General features: G+C 37.8%; 3 protein-coding genes across 6 annotated transcripts in view; 1 reads left to right on the forward strand and 2 right to left on the reverse strand.

Moving 5' to 3' along the window:
• The window catches only part of TRAPPC13 (trafficking protein particle complex subunit 13), a 33,858-nt gene extending 25,324 nt beyond the window's left edge, over positions 1-8,534 (reverse strand). For all 4 annotated transcript variants that reach the window (XM_006074145.4, XM_006074144.4, XM_006074143.4 and 1 more), the window contains exon 1: positions 8,399-8,534. In XM_006074145.4, the coding sequence (XP_006074207.1) occupies positions 8,399-8,444 (46 nt within the window). In that variant the 5' untranslated portion in view covers positions 8,445-8,534. The remainder of the gene's footprint in view (positions 1-8,398) is intronic.
• SHLD3 (shieldin complex subunit 3) lies at positions 3,258-8,536 on the reverse strand. Its single transcript, XM_044932468.2, has 2 exons — positions 8,399-8,536; positions 3,258-4,734 (listed from the first exon to the last, which is right to left on the reverse strand). Exon 2 carries the CDS (start codon positions 4,613-4,615, stop codon positions 3,857-3,859), a length of 759 nt encoding a protein of 252 aa, XP_044788403.1. The 5' UTR covers positions 4,616-4,734; positions 8,399-8,536; the 3' UTR covers positions 3,258-3,856.
• A 578-nt stretch (positions 8,537-9,114) lies between these two features.
• TRIM23 (tripartite motif containing 23) overlaps positions 9,115-16,034 on the forward strand; it is a 35,356-nt gene continuing 28,436 nt past the window's right edge. Inside the window, exons 1-2 of the mRNA XM_006074141.3 lie at positions 9,115-9,271; positions 15,762-15,924. Of these exons, the coding sequence (XP_006074203.2) occupies positions 9,191-9,271; positions 15,762-15,924 (244 nt within the window). The 5' untranslated portion in view covers positions 9,115-9,190. The remainder of the gene's footprint in view (positions 9,272-15,761; positions 15,925-16,034) is intronic.

Below are 16,034 nucleotides of genomic sequence, written 5' to 3' on the forward strand. Positions count from 1 at the left end.
AGCACCTTGTATTTATCACAATGTTTATTCACTTATTAGTTTATAGCAGTCCTATTCAAACTCCTTGTCGTTTAAGCCCTTATGTATCATGTTCAGTTTTGTAGCCTTGCCACTTGAGACAGGTTCCAGCAGAATTAGCACCTCATCCTAATCCTCAAGTAAGTGGTATTTTTGAAGATTTAACTTTCATGAACTGAGGCCATTAAACGATGTTATAGTGAATAGATGGCTGCTGAGATAGTCAAAAAAAGCTAACCTTAAAATTTCTAAAGTCATTGTGTAGTTGATATTTACTGAACATTTACTAGTGCCAGACTTTATGCTGAATACAAGTACTGACACATTTAATTCTCAAAACTATAAGGTTGAAATTATCATTATCCTCCTATAACAGATAAGGATGGTGCCTTGAGAAGGTAATTTATATATAAAAGATTATAAAGCAGATAGATGCCAGAATTAGACTCTGATGACTTCATTCTGCTCAAAAATAATTTTCCCTATTATTAATTATAAGTCCAGGGTCGTAAGCCTGAATGTTAAGTTTATTAGAAACATCTCATGGGAATTCAAAGTCCATCTCTCTCTCAGAACATTAACCAGTTGTACATCAGTGACGTGGAAAAGAAGTGAATGGGGAAGTGTTTTAAACCTCTTTCACTCTTACTTTTAACTAGGAAAACAGAGTAAAACCTGAAGAGGATACAGGCATTTGATTTACACTTGATTATGAAATTCAGATTTCACCTAAAATTTTGTAAAAAAAAAAACACAAAACTTTTTAAAGTCTTCAATAAATTAAAATATTAAAAAAGGTAGGCTTGATGTTATTAATTAATGAATGAGGCTAGTTCAACTTGCACATACATTTATCTTGGCCAGAACATTAAAAAAAATTATGTCGAATCCTTAGAGATCTTAGCATATTTAGTTTTACCTGTCTAGTTCCTTAAGGCATTCAATTTTGTGAACTGTGGAATAATCTGGGATATTTTGAGCAGATTAAATAAGTGAATCATTATGTAGGAACTCATCTGAGAAATTCATGTGATGCCCTTCACATCTGTTTTCTTGGAATGGATTAACATTTATAACATTGACAAAGAAAAATAAAATTATGGTATTGTTGCCTGTTTCCTAGACAGTAAATGCTTTGGGATTCTCTGGGCCAGAATACTGGAGTGGGTAGCCACTCCCTTCTCCAAGGGGATTTTCCCAACCCAGGAATTGAACCAGGGTCTCCTGCATTGTAGGTGGATTCTTTACCAGCTGAGCTACCAGGGAAGCCCCAAATGCTTTGGCATTTCACCAAATGCCCTCAGATTCACCTTCCTGTACATGTTTTTTTTTTCCTCAATTTATTCACATTGATGACTTAACAGTGGAACCTACAAATATTGCTGAGCCCTACTATTAGTGCTAGAATCATCAGTCTTAAGGTTTTAAATACTCTTAAGAAGGCTTCAAAGATGTGGCAGTGGACTCTCAATTCTTTAAGTATTGTCTAGGAAGATGAGACATGAATTGCTTCTTCCTTTAAGATCATGACACTATTTGCAGTAAAATTCATTTTCCCAGTTCTGATTCACCTTTTCATTGTTTCTAAAGGGGAAGAAAGCAATTTATATAGAGTAAATTAGAGAAATTTACATCTGCCACATATGAAGACAAAGAAGCTCTTTTTAATGTGATTCTTGAATTAAAGAGCTGCTCATAAGAAGCTCATAAGAAAATATTCCTAAGAATATTTTCAGTTCTGTGTATCACCATTTTAAAATAATAAGAATGTATTAGAAAAGAAACACTGTGGTCTATGTAAGTGACCCTGTCTTATGATTACTTAACTTTTAACCCTTGATTAACAACCTAATGCTGTATAAGACCTGAGCAACAACAAAACATTGTTTATGATTGCCTGCTTTTGAACTGTGGTGTTGGAGAAGACTCTTGAGAGTCCCTTGGGCTGCAAGGAGATCCAACCAGTCCATCCTAAAGGAGATCAGTCCTGGGTGTTCATTGGAAGGACTGATGCTGAAGATGAAACTCCAATACTTGGGCCACCTTATGTGAAGAGTTGACTCATTGGAAAAGACCCTGATGCTGGAGGGATTAGGGACAGGAGAAGGGGACGACAGAGGATGAGATGGCTGGATGGCATCACCGACTCGATGGACATGAGTTTGAGTGAACTCCGGGAGTTGGTGATGGACAGGGAGGCCTGTCGTGTTGCGATTTATGGGGTCGCAAAGAGTCAACACGACTGAGCGGCTGAACGGAACTGAACTGAATAACATTGTTGCTGCTGTTTAGAAAGTAGGTCACATCCAGCCCTTTTGTGACTCCATGGACTGTAGCCCACCAGGCTCCTCTAACCATGGGATTTCCCAGGCAAGAATACTGGAGTGCGTTGCCATTTCCTTCTCCAGGGTATCTTCCCCACCCAGGGATCAAACCCTGTTCTCCTGATTGAAGGCAGTTTCTCTCCCACTGAGCCACCTGCAAAGCTCACTGGTAAAAATGAATAATTTCTGACTTTTCACCAGCAGTTTTGACTGCAAAGATGACTAATGAATGAAAGAGGAAGTAATTATTGAAGAAGTTACCTTGGAAACTCCCTCTATACCTGGTGATTTTTTTAATTAAACATTTTTGGAAGCATTCATGTACATGATGATTATTTTCTACAGAGCAGTCTCATTTTAGACAATAAAAAAGGTGCTAATAGTTGAAAACAAAAACGTGTTTAAACAGTGTGAAACCTAATTAGAAAAGATAACCTCTTCAGGTAAAAACTGGTAGACTCTTCAGGTTTTAAGGAGCCTCAAGAGGCATGGGTTATGAGAAACCCTCCAAAGGGCACATTCACCTTGCCAGGCACTGTGCCACAAGGCAAGCATGTTTTTGCCTTCCTAATGAATATAGTCTTACTGATTTTTTTACGGATATAGTTTAAACATTAATAATAGTGTCTCTATGTTAGCTCTGAGGGCAGGGTCCACATTTGTCCCTTCTCCACTTTACTCTAGCACCTATTTAATGGTAGGCATTCAAATTTGTTAAATATACTTTCTAACAAAACTTTTATTATATAACAACTTTGGAGATTTTTATAAAATGATATGTAAACCCATTAACATTTTGCTATGGGAAACCCACAGTGAATCCGAGAACCAGAGAACTAGTGATTAGCATTACCAATATCAGACTGAATTATCTGTATTAAACAAAGAATAAATTGATCTCTTATCCATATTTGATACTTCACTTCAAAAAATGTTTATTGCCTTAAAGATATATTACGGTCTTAGACAAATTATACATTTTGTACTTCTGTTTCAAAACAACACATCAGCTATCGTCTATTACATATCTTTGGCCATAATAAGCAGAATATGGGCTGGTCTTTCAATTTGAATTACATTATGTCACATGAGTATCATTCCCAACAGAATTGGTTTTAGTTTTATTAAAAAAAAATCATCACACTTCGGGCGAGTTAAGAAAAAATCCTGTAAAATTAGATTCTGGGAATTTATCAAAATCCAAACTATTCACTATAATTCACAGGAATATCTAATAGACTAGTGGAAAAGCAGTAACAAAACAAAAAGAGTAAAACATTTTACCTTTAAATTTAGTTTGAGTAATAATTCATCACAATTCATTTAAAGGAAAGCTGCTCAAAGCAGAATCCAGAAAGTTCCTGACTTAATTGGAAAACCTAGGAATGCACCTGATATTTACTTCTGGGACACAAATTGTATACATAACCACACACTTAAAAATTTATTCATCTGTTTCACTTATTACTCAGTTCATTCAGAATATTCTTTTTTTTGACAATCACTGTAATTCATTACATACTAAAAATAACACCATATTTATGCACAAATAAATTAATTTTCCCAGTAAGAGCTAATCTTCCTTTAAGAAGATTCCCCACATATTCACAGTACATAATATCACAGAACACCCATATCTGGCCTAAATGTCTCTGAATTGTAGCATTACAAGATGGAAGTTCATTGTTCCTGATAATTCGATTGAGTTTTGCCCAAATGTCTTCCAGAGTCTGGTTGTTACAAATAGTGTGTTCTATTGTCCATCTTGCTCTATAAAATGAGTGCAAATTTAGTGCCTTTAGATTATCTTGCAGTTTTTTAGACAAAGGAGAAACATTTTCAGTACAGTTACTGCTGGGAAGTGATGATACACTCCAAGACCTTTTTTTGTGCCGTTTTTCTTTTTCTGCATGTTTCTCCAGACTTCCAGAATTAGCCTGTTCATTCAGCGTGTGTGATTGGATTAAGTGCTTCTTTCTTTTCAAATTAGGCTGAAACTCCAACAGGTCTACTGTGCAATCATAACTCTGTGATTTAATACTACATTCTGAAATGGCTAAGTACTGTCTCACATCTTCAGCTGCCTCTTCAGAAATCCCAGGCGGTGACCTTTTAGGTTTGAGTGGAAGTCTGGACCCATCATGTGGAAACCAAGGAATAAATCTCAATAGTGGACGTGTAGGAAAGTCTTGAATTGCTTTCTCTGCAATTTTTGGCAGTTGTGTGGGATCACTCTCATATGGTCGATAATGTAATATTACTTCTGTAGTCATTCTGCAGTAATCCTTCTATTCTTAATGAAGAGAAAATTTCTTAGCTGAGCCCCTCAGAGCCAGAATGTAATTTATAATTACAAGACTCTCTCTCTTTCCAAATCAGAGGTAAACAGGACCTAAAGTGGAAGTATTACAAAGAATAAGATATGGTAGGGAGAGCCTATATACAGATAGGCAGGGAAAAAAGGAAAAAAAAACAAGCCAATTCTAATATGATATTTATCAGAGTGCTACTGATAAATGTGAATGCAGTCCACAAAACTGGAAGTCCTTTCTCTCAAGAAAATAAGGAATCTGGATTACATACCCTTAACATCCTTTTAGCCTAAAAGTTCTAATAATCAACATATTTATCTGAACAGATGTAACAGATTTGGAAGTACTGGTATTAACATATTAATATATAATCAACACTATAGCAAAAATAAAAAGTAAATTAAGATTTTTAAAATACTAGAGTCATATGAGGAGAAGGCAATGGCACCCCACTCCAGTACTACTGCCTGGAAAATCCCATGGATGGAGAAGCCTGGTAGGCTGCAGTCCATGGGGTCGCTAGAGTCGGACACGACTGAGCGACTTCACTTTCACTTTTCACTTTCATGCATTGGAGAAGGAAATGGCAACCCACTCCAGTGTTCTTGCCTGGAGAATCCCACGGACAGGGGAGCCTGGTGGGCTGTCGTCTATGGGGTCGCACAGAGTTGGACACGACTGAAGCGACTTAGCAGCAGCAGCAGCAGCAGCAGCAGAGTCATATGAAAATAATGAACAAAAATGCAATAGTACTTAAAAATCTGAGATGTGAATTGAGGACAACGAAAATCACTGTAATTTTTAATCTACCTTGAAGAAAATGGATCCTCTCATACTTTAAAGTTACATGAATTCTAACAAATAGAATACTTAAATGATTTTATTTCATTCTCAGAAGTAAACACTTGAAGTGCAAATGAAAACATGAAAATGGTTTAACCTTTTATTTTAATCAGACTAGGTAGGAACTGGTTTCATGACAAAAGTCTCATCTATATAATTGGGGCATTTAAGCAGTGTCAAAACCTTAGTAGCTTGGCTCCTGAATTCCAACTGGGAAGATGAACAAGAAGGCTAGAGCTTTACTTTTTTCCTCTTAGAACACAGAAGTCTTCAAGTTACACCAAATTAAGTCATCAAAAGTAAGTGCCAGTACACAGCACACAGGTTCAATAATGCAGCAAGAATACTGGAGGGGGTTGCCATTTCCTCCTCCAGGGAATCTTCCCCACCCAGGAATTGAACCCAGGTCTCTTGCATTGCAGGCAGACTCTTTACCTACTGAGCTATGAGGGAAGCCTTAGCACAGCCATAAATAAATAAAATTTTAAAAACAAGCAAAAAAGAGGTTGAATCATTTCTTCCAAAAATCATTAGAGAACTACTTGATGACGGTTCTCCCGTTGCCACGATGACTGTGAGTGGAGGCTCCCTGTCATGATGTCACAACACTCATTTGACCCATGTTCTGAAAAGTCAAAAGTAACCAATCTCATAATGATTCTTTTCCCTACTGTTAATGTTCACTAACAGATTTGACAACTCTTAAATTCAAAATGACTGTGATTCTTAACATCCATTTTTAACATGGTTCTAAATATAGATAGCATATTCTTTTATTACTTAATAATGCTTTTAGTTTTTCTTCCTTCCATTTTTATATTTCAAGATATGGCATTGAGAATTCTTTCACTGTTGTCTGAACTTATTCAGTGTTGTATTCCAGGGACACTGAAGTTGTGAGAATGCCTTAATATTTTACATATTAAACTGATATATTTGGCATTCAATGATTAGAACTTGTGAAAATTCTTGGATAATTAGGACAATGGAGAAAATGGGTCCAAAGAGCTTTAAGAAAGCTGAAACTGTGACTTTCAAATAACTTGTCCTTTTAGGTTGCCAAAATACTCCTTCCCAGGAACCTTCTGTTTTTGAAAATAAAAAATACCTGGGAAAGACCACTGTAGCAGCCTAAAAAGACAATGGCAGTTAGCCTCCACATCACTGGAATTTATCCTTGAATGTGTATAAAATGACATCTAGTAGCTAACAGAACTTCTCCAAATTTCCATCAAAATACTAAGGGAATAAGAGCATCTGAAAATGCTCTTTCCTTCATTTGGAGGCAACACGGGAGTCTTGGAAAGATGAAGGCCCTATGTTGAAATACCACCTCAATCACTTACTAGCTTTGTGATCTGGAAAAAGTTCAACTGAGAGTTAAGCAATATAGTACTTTGGCCACCTCATGCGAAGAGTTAACTCAATGAAAAGACTCTGATGCTGGGAGGGATTGGGGGCAGGAGAAGAAGGGGACGACAGAGGATGAGATGGCTGGATGGCATCATTGACTCGATGGCTGAGTCTTAGTGAACTCCGGGAGTTGGTGATGGATAGGGAGGCCTGGCGTGCTGCGATTCATGAGGTTGCGAAGAGTCGGACACAACTGAGCGATTGGACTGGACTGAACTGAAGCAATATATATTCTACATATCTGATATACTGAGATAAAAAACGTGACAATTTCTCTTCTTTCTTTCTTTCAGAAATAAGCCATTTTAGTCCAGGCCATTTGCTCAGGCTAAGCTCACAGGTCTTACTGCTATTAGTTAACATTTCAAATTCTTAGTTCCATAGTCAGAGACAGTTCTGATAACCCCAACTATCAGTACATGCTTTTTGTACAAATGAAACCGGTGAGCTTCTGGAATGTCTGATGCTTACAGCATAAGTTAGGGGGTAAGAATCCCTCAAAATGGATACCACAAGAAAGGTTAAATGCAGTTCAGCTGAATTCACATGTCTACCAAGCATCTTCTTAGTTCAGTCCAAGAAGATATTGGTAACCACAGAGTAGTGCGCCCAAGAAATAAGTGCATATGTGGTAGTAGAAAACAGATAAAATAAAGCTAAAGGCATTCCAAATAAAAGATCTCAGAGAACAATCTAAGATCTCAGGAATTTTATAGAAAGTATGCCCTGCTGGTTCTCTTAAATAATAATCCAATCAAATCCTCAAACTTACTCAAAACTGTATGCTGTATACAGAAAATGAAAATTGATACGAATTTTCCCATACACAATACTCTGAAGTAAACTGCAGTGAGTTTTAACAAACCTAAATTATATGTTGTAGTACTACGCATTTCTAAATGCTTGGCACAATAGTAGTCTAATTTCACAGGTAAAGCTGAAGCCTGGTAAATTTGTCACTGCCGAATGAAGAGGGACGAGACAAGAGGAAAAACCACTTTAGATTAATCATCTCGGTTCACACAGGGCTCTCCCCGGGTAGGGTGGGAACTTCAGCATCTGCGGCTAAAATCTGTTTGGTGGCTTCAGCAACATTTAACAGGGTAAGTAATTTACCAGGTATCTATTTCATTCCAAGTGGAGGAGGAAATGGCAATCCACTCCAGTATTCTTGCCTGGAAAATCCCATGGATAAAGAGCCTGGCGGGCTACAGTCTATGGAGTTGCAAAGAGTCGGACATGACTGGCTGGCTGAGCACGCATATTCCATCCCGTCGCAGGGAGAAGAGGTCTCAAACCTAAAAAGCGAAGAAGAAAATAGCTTCCTCTCGCTCCACGGCAAGAAACTGAACAGGAGGGCGAGCACTGACTGTTTAAGAAGGACGAGGTCTACATCCCAGGGGTCAGGTCTACGTGCCAAAAGCTGCAAGAACTAGTGAGAAAAGGGGAGAACACAGTGTAGAGGGAGCCGGGTTCGCAAAAATTTACCTTTCAGGGCCAGCAGGTGCTCCTGCTTGGGGGGATTCACCTCCATTTTGACCGGCACTTTGAACCCACTGCCTACGGAGGCTGAAGAGGTTCACTTCGCTCGGAAGAAAACAGAAACCGCACGTTCCGGAAGACAGGGCATCACATTCCCAACCGTTTCTTCTCCGCCGGTGGTGCCTTAAATTCTCTTCTTACCACGTCCTTTAGCGACTCAACGGCTTCTTTTTACCAAAGCCATCTCTTGCCTCTTAGAGACTTATACATAAAATACTTCTCTATTTTCCAGCCACAATCACAAACCGCGACTTCAAGAAATCACTCCTCGGAGACAATGCAGGCCCTGCAAATACCTACATCTCTCAGTAAATGCTGTAGATGGGGCATGCTGGGATTTGTAGTTCAAAAGCCGCATGGCATGCAGGGAGATGCAGTCCCCTTTCGTCCAGTCCATTTTCCAAATGGGGAGAAAAGGTCGTTACTGGAGCAAGAATTTCACCCCAAAACCTTACTTCTGTTTTAGCCCCTTATTTTTTGCTTTAATTTTACTCCTCCCATCAATTTGATGGACGTGTGAGGGAGAAAATCTGCAGACTCTTCAATAAAAATAACAAAGCTCCCACTCGCAAGCCTCTGCTGGCGTGAAGAGGTGCGAGGAAGCCGCCTCGGCGACGCCCGGCGTCGTAGTGCGCCTGTGCGCCAGCGGCAAGCGCCGAGGCTTCTGGGTAGGTGGCTTTACCCCGCCCCTCCTGTGAAGGCCTTCTCGGCTGCTTCAGTGGCGAGGCTCCTTCTAGGATGGCTGCTCTGGTTGTAAACAAGCCTGGAGCGGGACTAGACAGTGGTCGTCAGGGCAGCCGGGGGACGGCCGTGGTGAAGGTGAGGGACCTTGCGTGCTCTGTTCTCCGCCATCGGCCTCCCTTCGGTTCGTCCCGGAGATCTGGCTTTTTTGGGCGGGTTGCGCGGACTCGGGTCCCTCTCGGCTTTACAAGCCTATGCTTCCCCTCCGGACCTTTATCCCTGCAGGCCTGAGGTTACCGGGTCTCCTGGTCATTCTAGTCCTTTGTAGTCGCCAACGGGGACTTTGTGAAAAGGAGGCTATGGGCCTGTGAGAGTGACCTGGGCTGATCTTTCCCCAGGCCTTTTGTTTTTAGCTAAACCCAACAGACATTAATAAGCTTATTTTTATGAAATTGATCCATTATTATTGACAGATACTATTTTAGCTATTTCACCTCTTTAATATCTATTTATGAAGTAATTGTTGATTCTAGTTTTACAAGTGAGGAAACTCAGGTTTCGGTTAACACTGTAGCTGAGCCAGAGTTGACTGCTCTAAAGTATTCTTTTCGTTACTGCACTACTTTTTAATGAGACATCTGTTATTGGTTGACCTGCCCTCTCCTCTTTTGGTAGTACGGGTGTTCAACAACCCCGTTAATGCTCGGGAATATGAATTACCCTATGTTTGAAGTTTGAAATTCTGCCATGTTTAAATGCTCTAAAATGGGTTTACCAAAAATTCAGTTGAAATAACCGTAGAATCCACTTTTCCGTATATAAATAGATCTGGAAGGGAGAACTGATCTTAATAACCTTCAGAATCCCCTGTAATCTCGGATAGTGGTAATTCTTATTCCTGGCTACATATTACTGAGGACTTAAAAAAACAACAACAACAACACACAAACGATTTAATCCCCCAGTTATGCTTAAGTTGATATCAGTATATTTTTTTGCATTCCCAGAATGCTTTTAATGTGCAATGTCCAAAACCATTGGAGGAGATATCTGAAATTCTTTTAAGATCTTGAGTAATAGGCACCTGTGGTTTTTCATCTAATGTTGGTTTCATATGACAACGAATGATACATTTTTGCCTTCAACTATATTATCAATCAGTATTGGTGGTTGTTGATTCGTCTTTTAAACATTAATAAAGTTATTTTGAAGACACATAGCATGTCTGAGATGTGAAGGTGCCCTCATTATTTGGCTTGTATGGTTGAGATTTTATTTATTGAATTGTGCTTTTTCTAAGTAGAGAATACCTGAAGATTATTTTGTGAAATAACTTGAAATAAGAAGTAATAGGAATGTATGTTACTACTGTCTCTGCTTTTGTTACCTTGTTTGTCTTAAAATCTGAAAAATATACCAAAACCTGATGTAACTCCAGTTTATTAAAGCACAGAGTTTGGTAAATTAGGGGCTCATTTTGTTAATTTTCATTTTTATATGTAAATGTGACTGAGGTGTGCAGTAGGATAGTCCTTTTTGGCAAGATCCTCATGCTGTAATTTGTAACATAAATTACAAATTAAATTTTAAAAAATCTCATGGCCATTGTTATAGATGAAAGTAAGAAGTGTTTATTGGAAGGTAAAAGTTGAAGTATATAATGCTAATGTTTGCATATATAAAATGACTTCCTGCTTTATGAGCGAGTTGATATTGTTAGAGTTTTCTCATTAGGGAAAACAGACAGAAATTGGATATAAAATTATTTATGTTCACAAAAGAATAGTGAGCTGCCTTCAGTTCAGTTCAGTTCAGTCGCTCAGTTGTGTCTGACTCTTTGCAACCCCATGAATCGCACCACGCAAGGCCTCCCTGTCTATCATCAACTCCTGGAGTTTACCCAAACTCACGTCCATTGAGTTGGTGATGCCATCCAACCATCTCATCTTCTGTTGTTTCCTTCTCCTCCTGCCCCTAATCCCTCCCAGCATCAGAGTCTTTTCCAATGAGTCAACTCTTTGCATGAGTGGGCAAAGTATTGGAGTTTCAGCTTCAACATCAGTCCTTCCAATGAACACCCAGGACTGATCTCCTTTAGGATGGACTGGTTGGATCTCCTTACAGTTCAAGGGACTCTGAAGAGGCTTCTCCAACACCACAGTTCAAAAGCGGCAATTCTTCGGCGCTCGGCTTTCTTCACAGTCCAACTCTCACATCCATACATGACCACTGGAAAAACCATAGCCTTGACTAGATGGACCTTTGTTAGCAAAGTAATATCTCTGCTTTTTAATATGCTATCTAGGTTGGTCATAACTTTCCTTCCAAGGAGTAAGTGTCTTTTAATTTCATGGCTGCAATCACCATCTGCAGTGATTTGGAGCCCAGAAAAATAAAGTCTGACACTGTTTCCACTGTTTCCCCATCTACTTGCCATGAAGTGATGAGACCAGATGCCGTGATCTTTGTTTTCTGAATGTTGAGCTTTAAGCCAACTTTTTCACTCTCATCTTTCACTTTCATCAAGATGCTTTTGAGTTCCTCTTCACTTTCTGCCATAAGGGTGGTGTCATCTGCATATCTGAGGTTATTGATATTTCTCTGGGAAATCTTGATTCTTGTGGTTCCTCCAGCCCAGCATTTCTCATGATGTACTCTGCATATAAGTTAAATAAGCAGAGTGACAATATACAGCCTTGACGTACTCCTTTTCCTCTTTGGAACCAGTCTGTTGTTCCATGTCCAGTTCTAACTGTTGCTTCCTGACCTTAGTCCTTTGAAAATATGGCCTGCTTTATTAAAATTTAATTTACCTGTGATAAGTTTGAAGCCCTCTTTGGCATACAAAACTAAGAGCTTTTTTCCTATCTAGGACTTAATTTCTTATGCTGTTAGCCACAATTCCTATTCATAAATACTGAAGAAAAAAATTTCTTACTCTGTTATTTACTGAGATGATGCAAAATAGTCTAGTAACTGTGGTTTACTAGAATTTTAAAATTAAATTTTAATTTAATTTAATTTTTAAATTAAACTAAAATTCAATGGACTTTTGCTAGTACTTTTTGAAAAAAAACTATGGTAGTAACATGAGTAATGATGCTGTTAAAGATACAAGATCTGAATGAAAAAAATAAAATTTTAATTTGGTTCTTTGGAGTTTTGTCATATATAATGGTAATATATTATGGTGTCTCTATAGTGAGAACATTTACTTAAAATGTTGCACTTACTTTGTAATATCTAATTTCTATTGTGAATATCTTTTCTGTAATTTGATAATGAAGATTTTTTTCTTTTCAAGTGAAGATATTTAAGTAATACTTTTTTACTGACTTTTTTAAAAAATGCAGGATAATATGAAGTATATTGTATATATGTTTGTGTAAATGTACATATATATATGATTTATGTGTAGTTATTCCCCAGCTGTTTCCATCCTTCAAAGAGAACTACAGTTCCAATTTAATGTTTCCTGTGTATCATGCCAGAAAGATAGTAGGCTTGTAAAACAATATATATATAAATATATATAAAGGAGAGTGAAAAAGTTGGCTTAAAGCTCAACATTTAGAAAACTAATCTGGTTGCATCACTTCATGGCAAGTAGATGGGGAAATAGTGGAAATAGTGTCAGACTTTATTTTTCTGAGCTCCAAAATCACTGCAGATGGTGATTGCAGCCATGAAATTAAAAAGACGCTTACTCCTTGGAAGGAAAGTTATGACCAACCTAGATAGCATAATTCAAAAGCAGAGACATTACTTTGCCAACAAAAGTCTGTCTAGTCAAGGCTATGGTTTTTCCAGTGGTCATGTATGGATGTGAGAGTTGGGCTGTGAAGAAAGCTGAGCACTGAAGAATTGATGCTTTTGAACTGTGGTGTTGGAGAAGACTCTTGAGAGTCCCTTAGACTGCGAGGAGATCCAACCAGTCCATCCTAAAGGAGATCAGTCCTGGGTGTTCTTTGGAAGGAATGATGCTAAAGCTGAAACTGCAATAGTTTGGCCACCTCATGTGAAGAGTTGACTCATTGGAAAAGACTCTGATGCTGGGAGGGATTGGGGGCAGGAGGAAAAGGGGACGACAGAGGATGAGATGGCTGGATGGCATTACCGACTCGATGGACATGAGTTTGAGTGAACTCTGGGAGTTGGTGATGGACAGGGAGGCCTGGCGTGCTGCAGTTCATGGGGTTGCAAAGAGTTGGACATGACTGAGCGATGGAACCACTAATATTCTCTTTAGCTCCCCAAAGATATATACTTGCAAAACAGTGTATATAAAAATATATGCCTCCTTTATATCTTCTCCATTATGCAAAAGTTAAATATTCTATATGTCATTTTTCACTTTGCTTTATTGATATGGAATCATACTGTGTATACATAAAAAGTTTCCTGACTCTTCCTCTCTAGACTGCATGTGTGTGTACGTGCTCAGTCATGTCTGACCCTTTGTGATCCTGTGGACTGGAGCCTGTCAGGCTCCTCCACCATGGGATTCTCCAGGCAAGAATACTGGAGTGGGTTGCTGTTTCCTCCTCCAGGGGATCTTTCCAACCCAGGAATCAAACCTGCCTCTCCTGCGTCTCCTGCATTGCAGGTGGATTCTTTACTCATGAGCCATCTGGGAATTCCCCCACTAGACTGCATAGTTTTGCAGTATATGAATATTGCTTAATTTATTTTCTGTGTATATTTACTTTGTTTCCAATATTTTGCTAATGCAAAAGATGCTTGAAGGGATAATATATAGATATTCTTATACACATGTGATATACTTAGAGGATAAATTCCTGAAAGTAGAATTACTAAGCTATTCACACTGTTGATAGGTTTTGTTAGATTGCCTTCCATGGGGGCTATATCAGTCAATAAACAGTTCACAGCAACCAGCAGTTTATCTACTCTCCCACACTTTCATCAGTAGAAAGTGTTATCAGCTTTTTAAAATACAATCTGAAAAAAGTATATTGATATAACTTCAACTGATTTCAAAATGCTTTGAGTGAGATTGGGCATCTTTTCGTATAATTAAAGATCTGTTTTCATTGCCTTTTCTGTGAACTATGTGTTACATTTAAGCTTCTTTTGGACCATACTGGGATGCAAGCCAGTCATGAATTATCAGTTTATTTTCAGTGAAAAACATTAACATTTCATATGCTGACTCCAACTTGATTGTAGAGTTAATATTAAAGTTTTACTGGATTAAGTCTGATTTTCACTCTGGGTTTTCAGTGTGTGTTTTTTTTTCTTTTTAACCTTGTAGTATGTATTTGTTGGGGGGTGGTGGTTAGCTGAACTGTTTTAAAATTTTTATTTTGTTGGACTTTATTAACCTAAGCACATAGGTGCTTGGTATTTGGAATACCTTGTTCCTGAGGGCTTTGGTCTAACAGGGTAAGGCAGGCTGGAAAGGCAATTAAAGTATTAACAGTGTTTTGGGTATTGAGATCAACACTTATCCATGGTACATGGGAACCCTAAGGATAGTGTATTCACTTAGGAATTTGTTAGTTTATTAATGTAAAGAAAGAATCCCTAGGAAAATGTCTTTTTAGCTGTTTCTTCAGTGTTAACGTAAAGCAAGAGGCAAAAACAGTTTGATGTGTGCTGTGAACTGCAGGTTATTTGATATAGTTTGAGAATAGAATTTGAAAGAGAAGAGAAGCAGTAGAACAGGAGCCATGCTGTGGCAGGTCACAGATGGTGGTTCTGGAATTTGGGGTACAATCAAACAGTTCAGTGTGGGTATGTTTAAAAAAATTATTAAATTGTGGAAAACTTCAAATATATAAGAAATAACCTTCATTGATATAAACATAGTTTGTTGGCTAATTATAAAACAAACTTATGGGCTGAAGAATTAGAATATGCCAATTCTTGTCACCCTTCTTTTTTTTTAATTGAAGTATACCTTTTTTCTTTTTTTTTTTTTTTTTTACTTGAAGTATAGTTGATTTGTCATCTTTCCTATGACTGACTCTCTGTACTTTCACAAGTCAGGTACCTGTGATTGGAACTAGATAAACAACAAACTTTCTAACCCAGGGGCATTATTATTAATTGAGAACATGGAATTGAAATGTAAGTCTAACTGCATTCTTACCTTTACATTGTATGATGTAAATATATGTTAGAAGATACTTGAAAATTACTTATATTCTTGTCTTAACAACTTCTTTATCATTTACCAGGTAAGTTGTCATCCTAGCACATTTATCAAATTATTTTTGTCCAAATTAATGATGGCTGTTCTGAGGGTTAGTTCATTGCAGAGAAATTGTTTAAGAACCCAACTTCAGTAGAGTTATATACTGTTAGGTATTCACATATAACAAATCATGTCATAATTTTCAAAACTTAAGATGTTAACTTACAACATTGTTTTGGTCCCTGACAGTTATCTTTCCAAGGAGATTTCACTGTGATGTAATTTTCTTGAGATCTGTCAGATGAAGTAATAAAAGATGATTTATGATTTTACACCTAGACATTTTTTTTTCATGGAGGAATAAAGTAACAAGATCGATTCATTAAATAAGATCAGACTTTTTTTTAGCCTAAAATATTTATGCTTTAAAGTCATTTAAAGAGCACATATGTTCTTTCCAATTATTAGGTGCTGGAATGTGGAGTTTGTGAGGATGTCTTTTCTTTGCAAGGAGACAAAGTGCCTCGCCTTCTGCTTTGTGGTCATACAGTCTGTCATGACTGTCTCACTCGGCTGCCTCTTCATGGAAGAGCAATCCGTTGCCCTTTTGATCGGCAAGTAACAGAACTAGGTAGGAAAAAATATATATATATATAAAATTGTTCATGTAATACAAATGTCATAGTAGACAATTTCTTTCTGTTTGATTTTAAAAATTATAAAATTCTGGGAGTTCCCTGG

The sequence above is a fragment of the Bubalus bubalis genome, chromosome 19 (genome assembly GCF_019923935.1).
Source record: "Bubalus bubalis isolate 160015118507 breed Murrah chromosome 19, NDDB_SH_1, whole genome shotgun sequence".
NCBI classification, from domain to species: Eukaryota; Metazoa; Chordata; class Mammalia; order Artiodactyla; family Bovidae; genus Bubalus; species Bubalus bubalis.

What these genes read in the sequence shown, in the direction of transcription:
- SHLD3 (XM_044932468.2), bottom strand. Translation starts at nt 4,615, where the DNA reads ATGACTACAGAAGTAATATTACATTATCGACCATATGAGAGTGATCCC.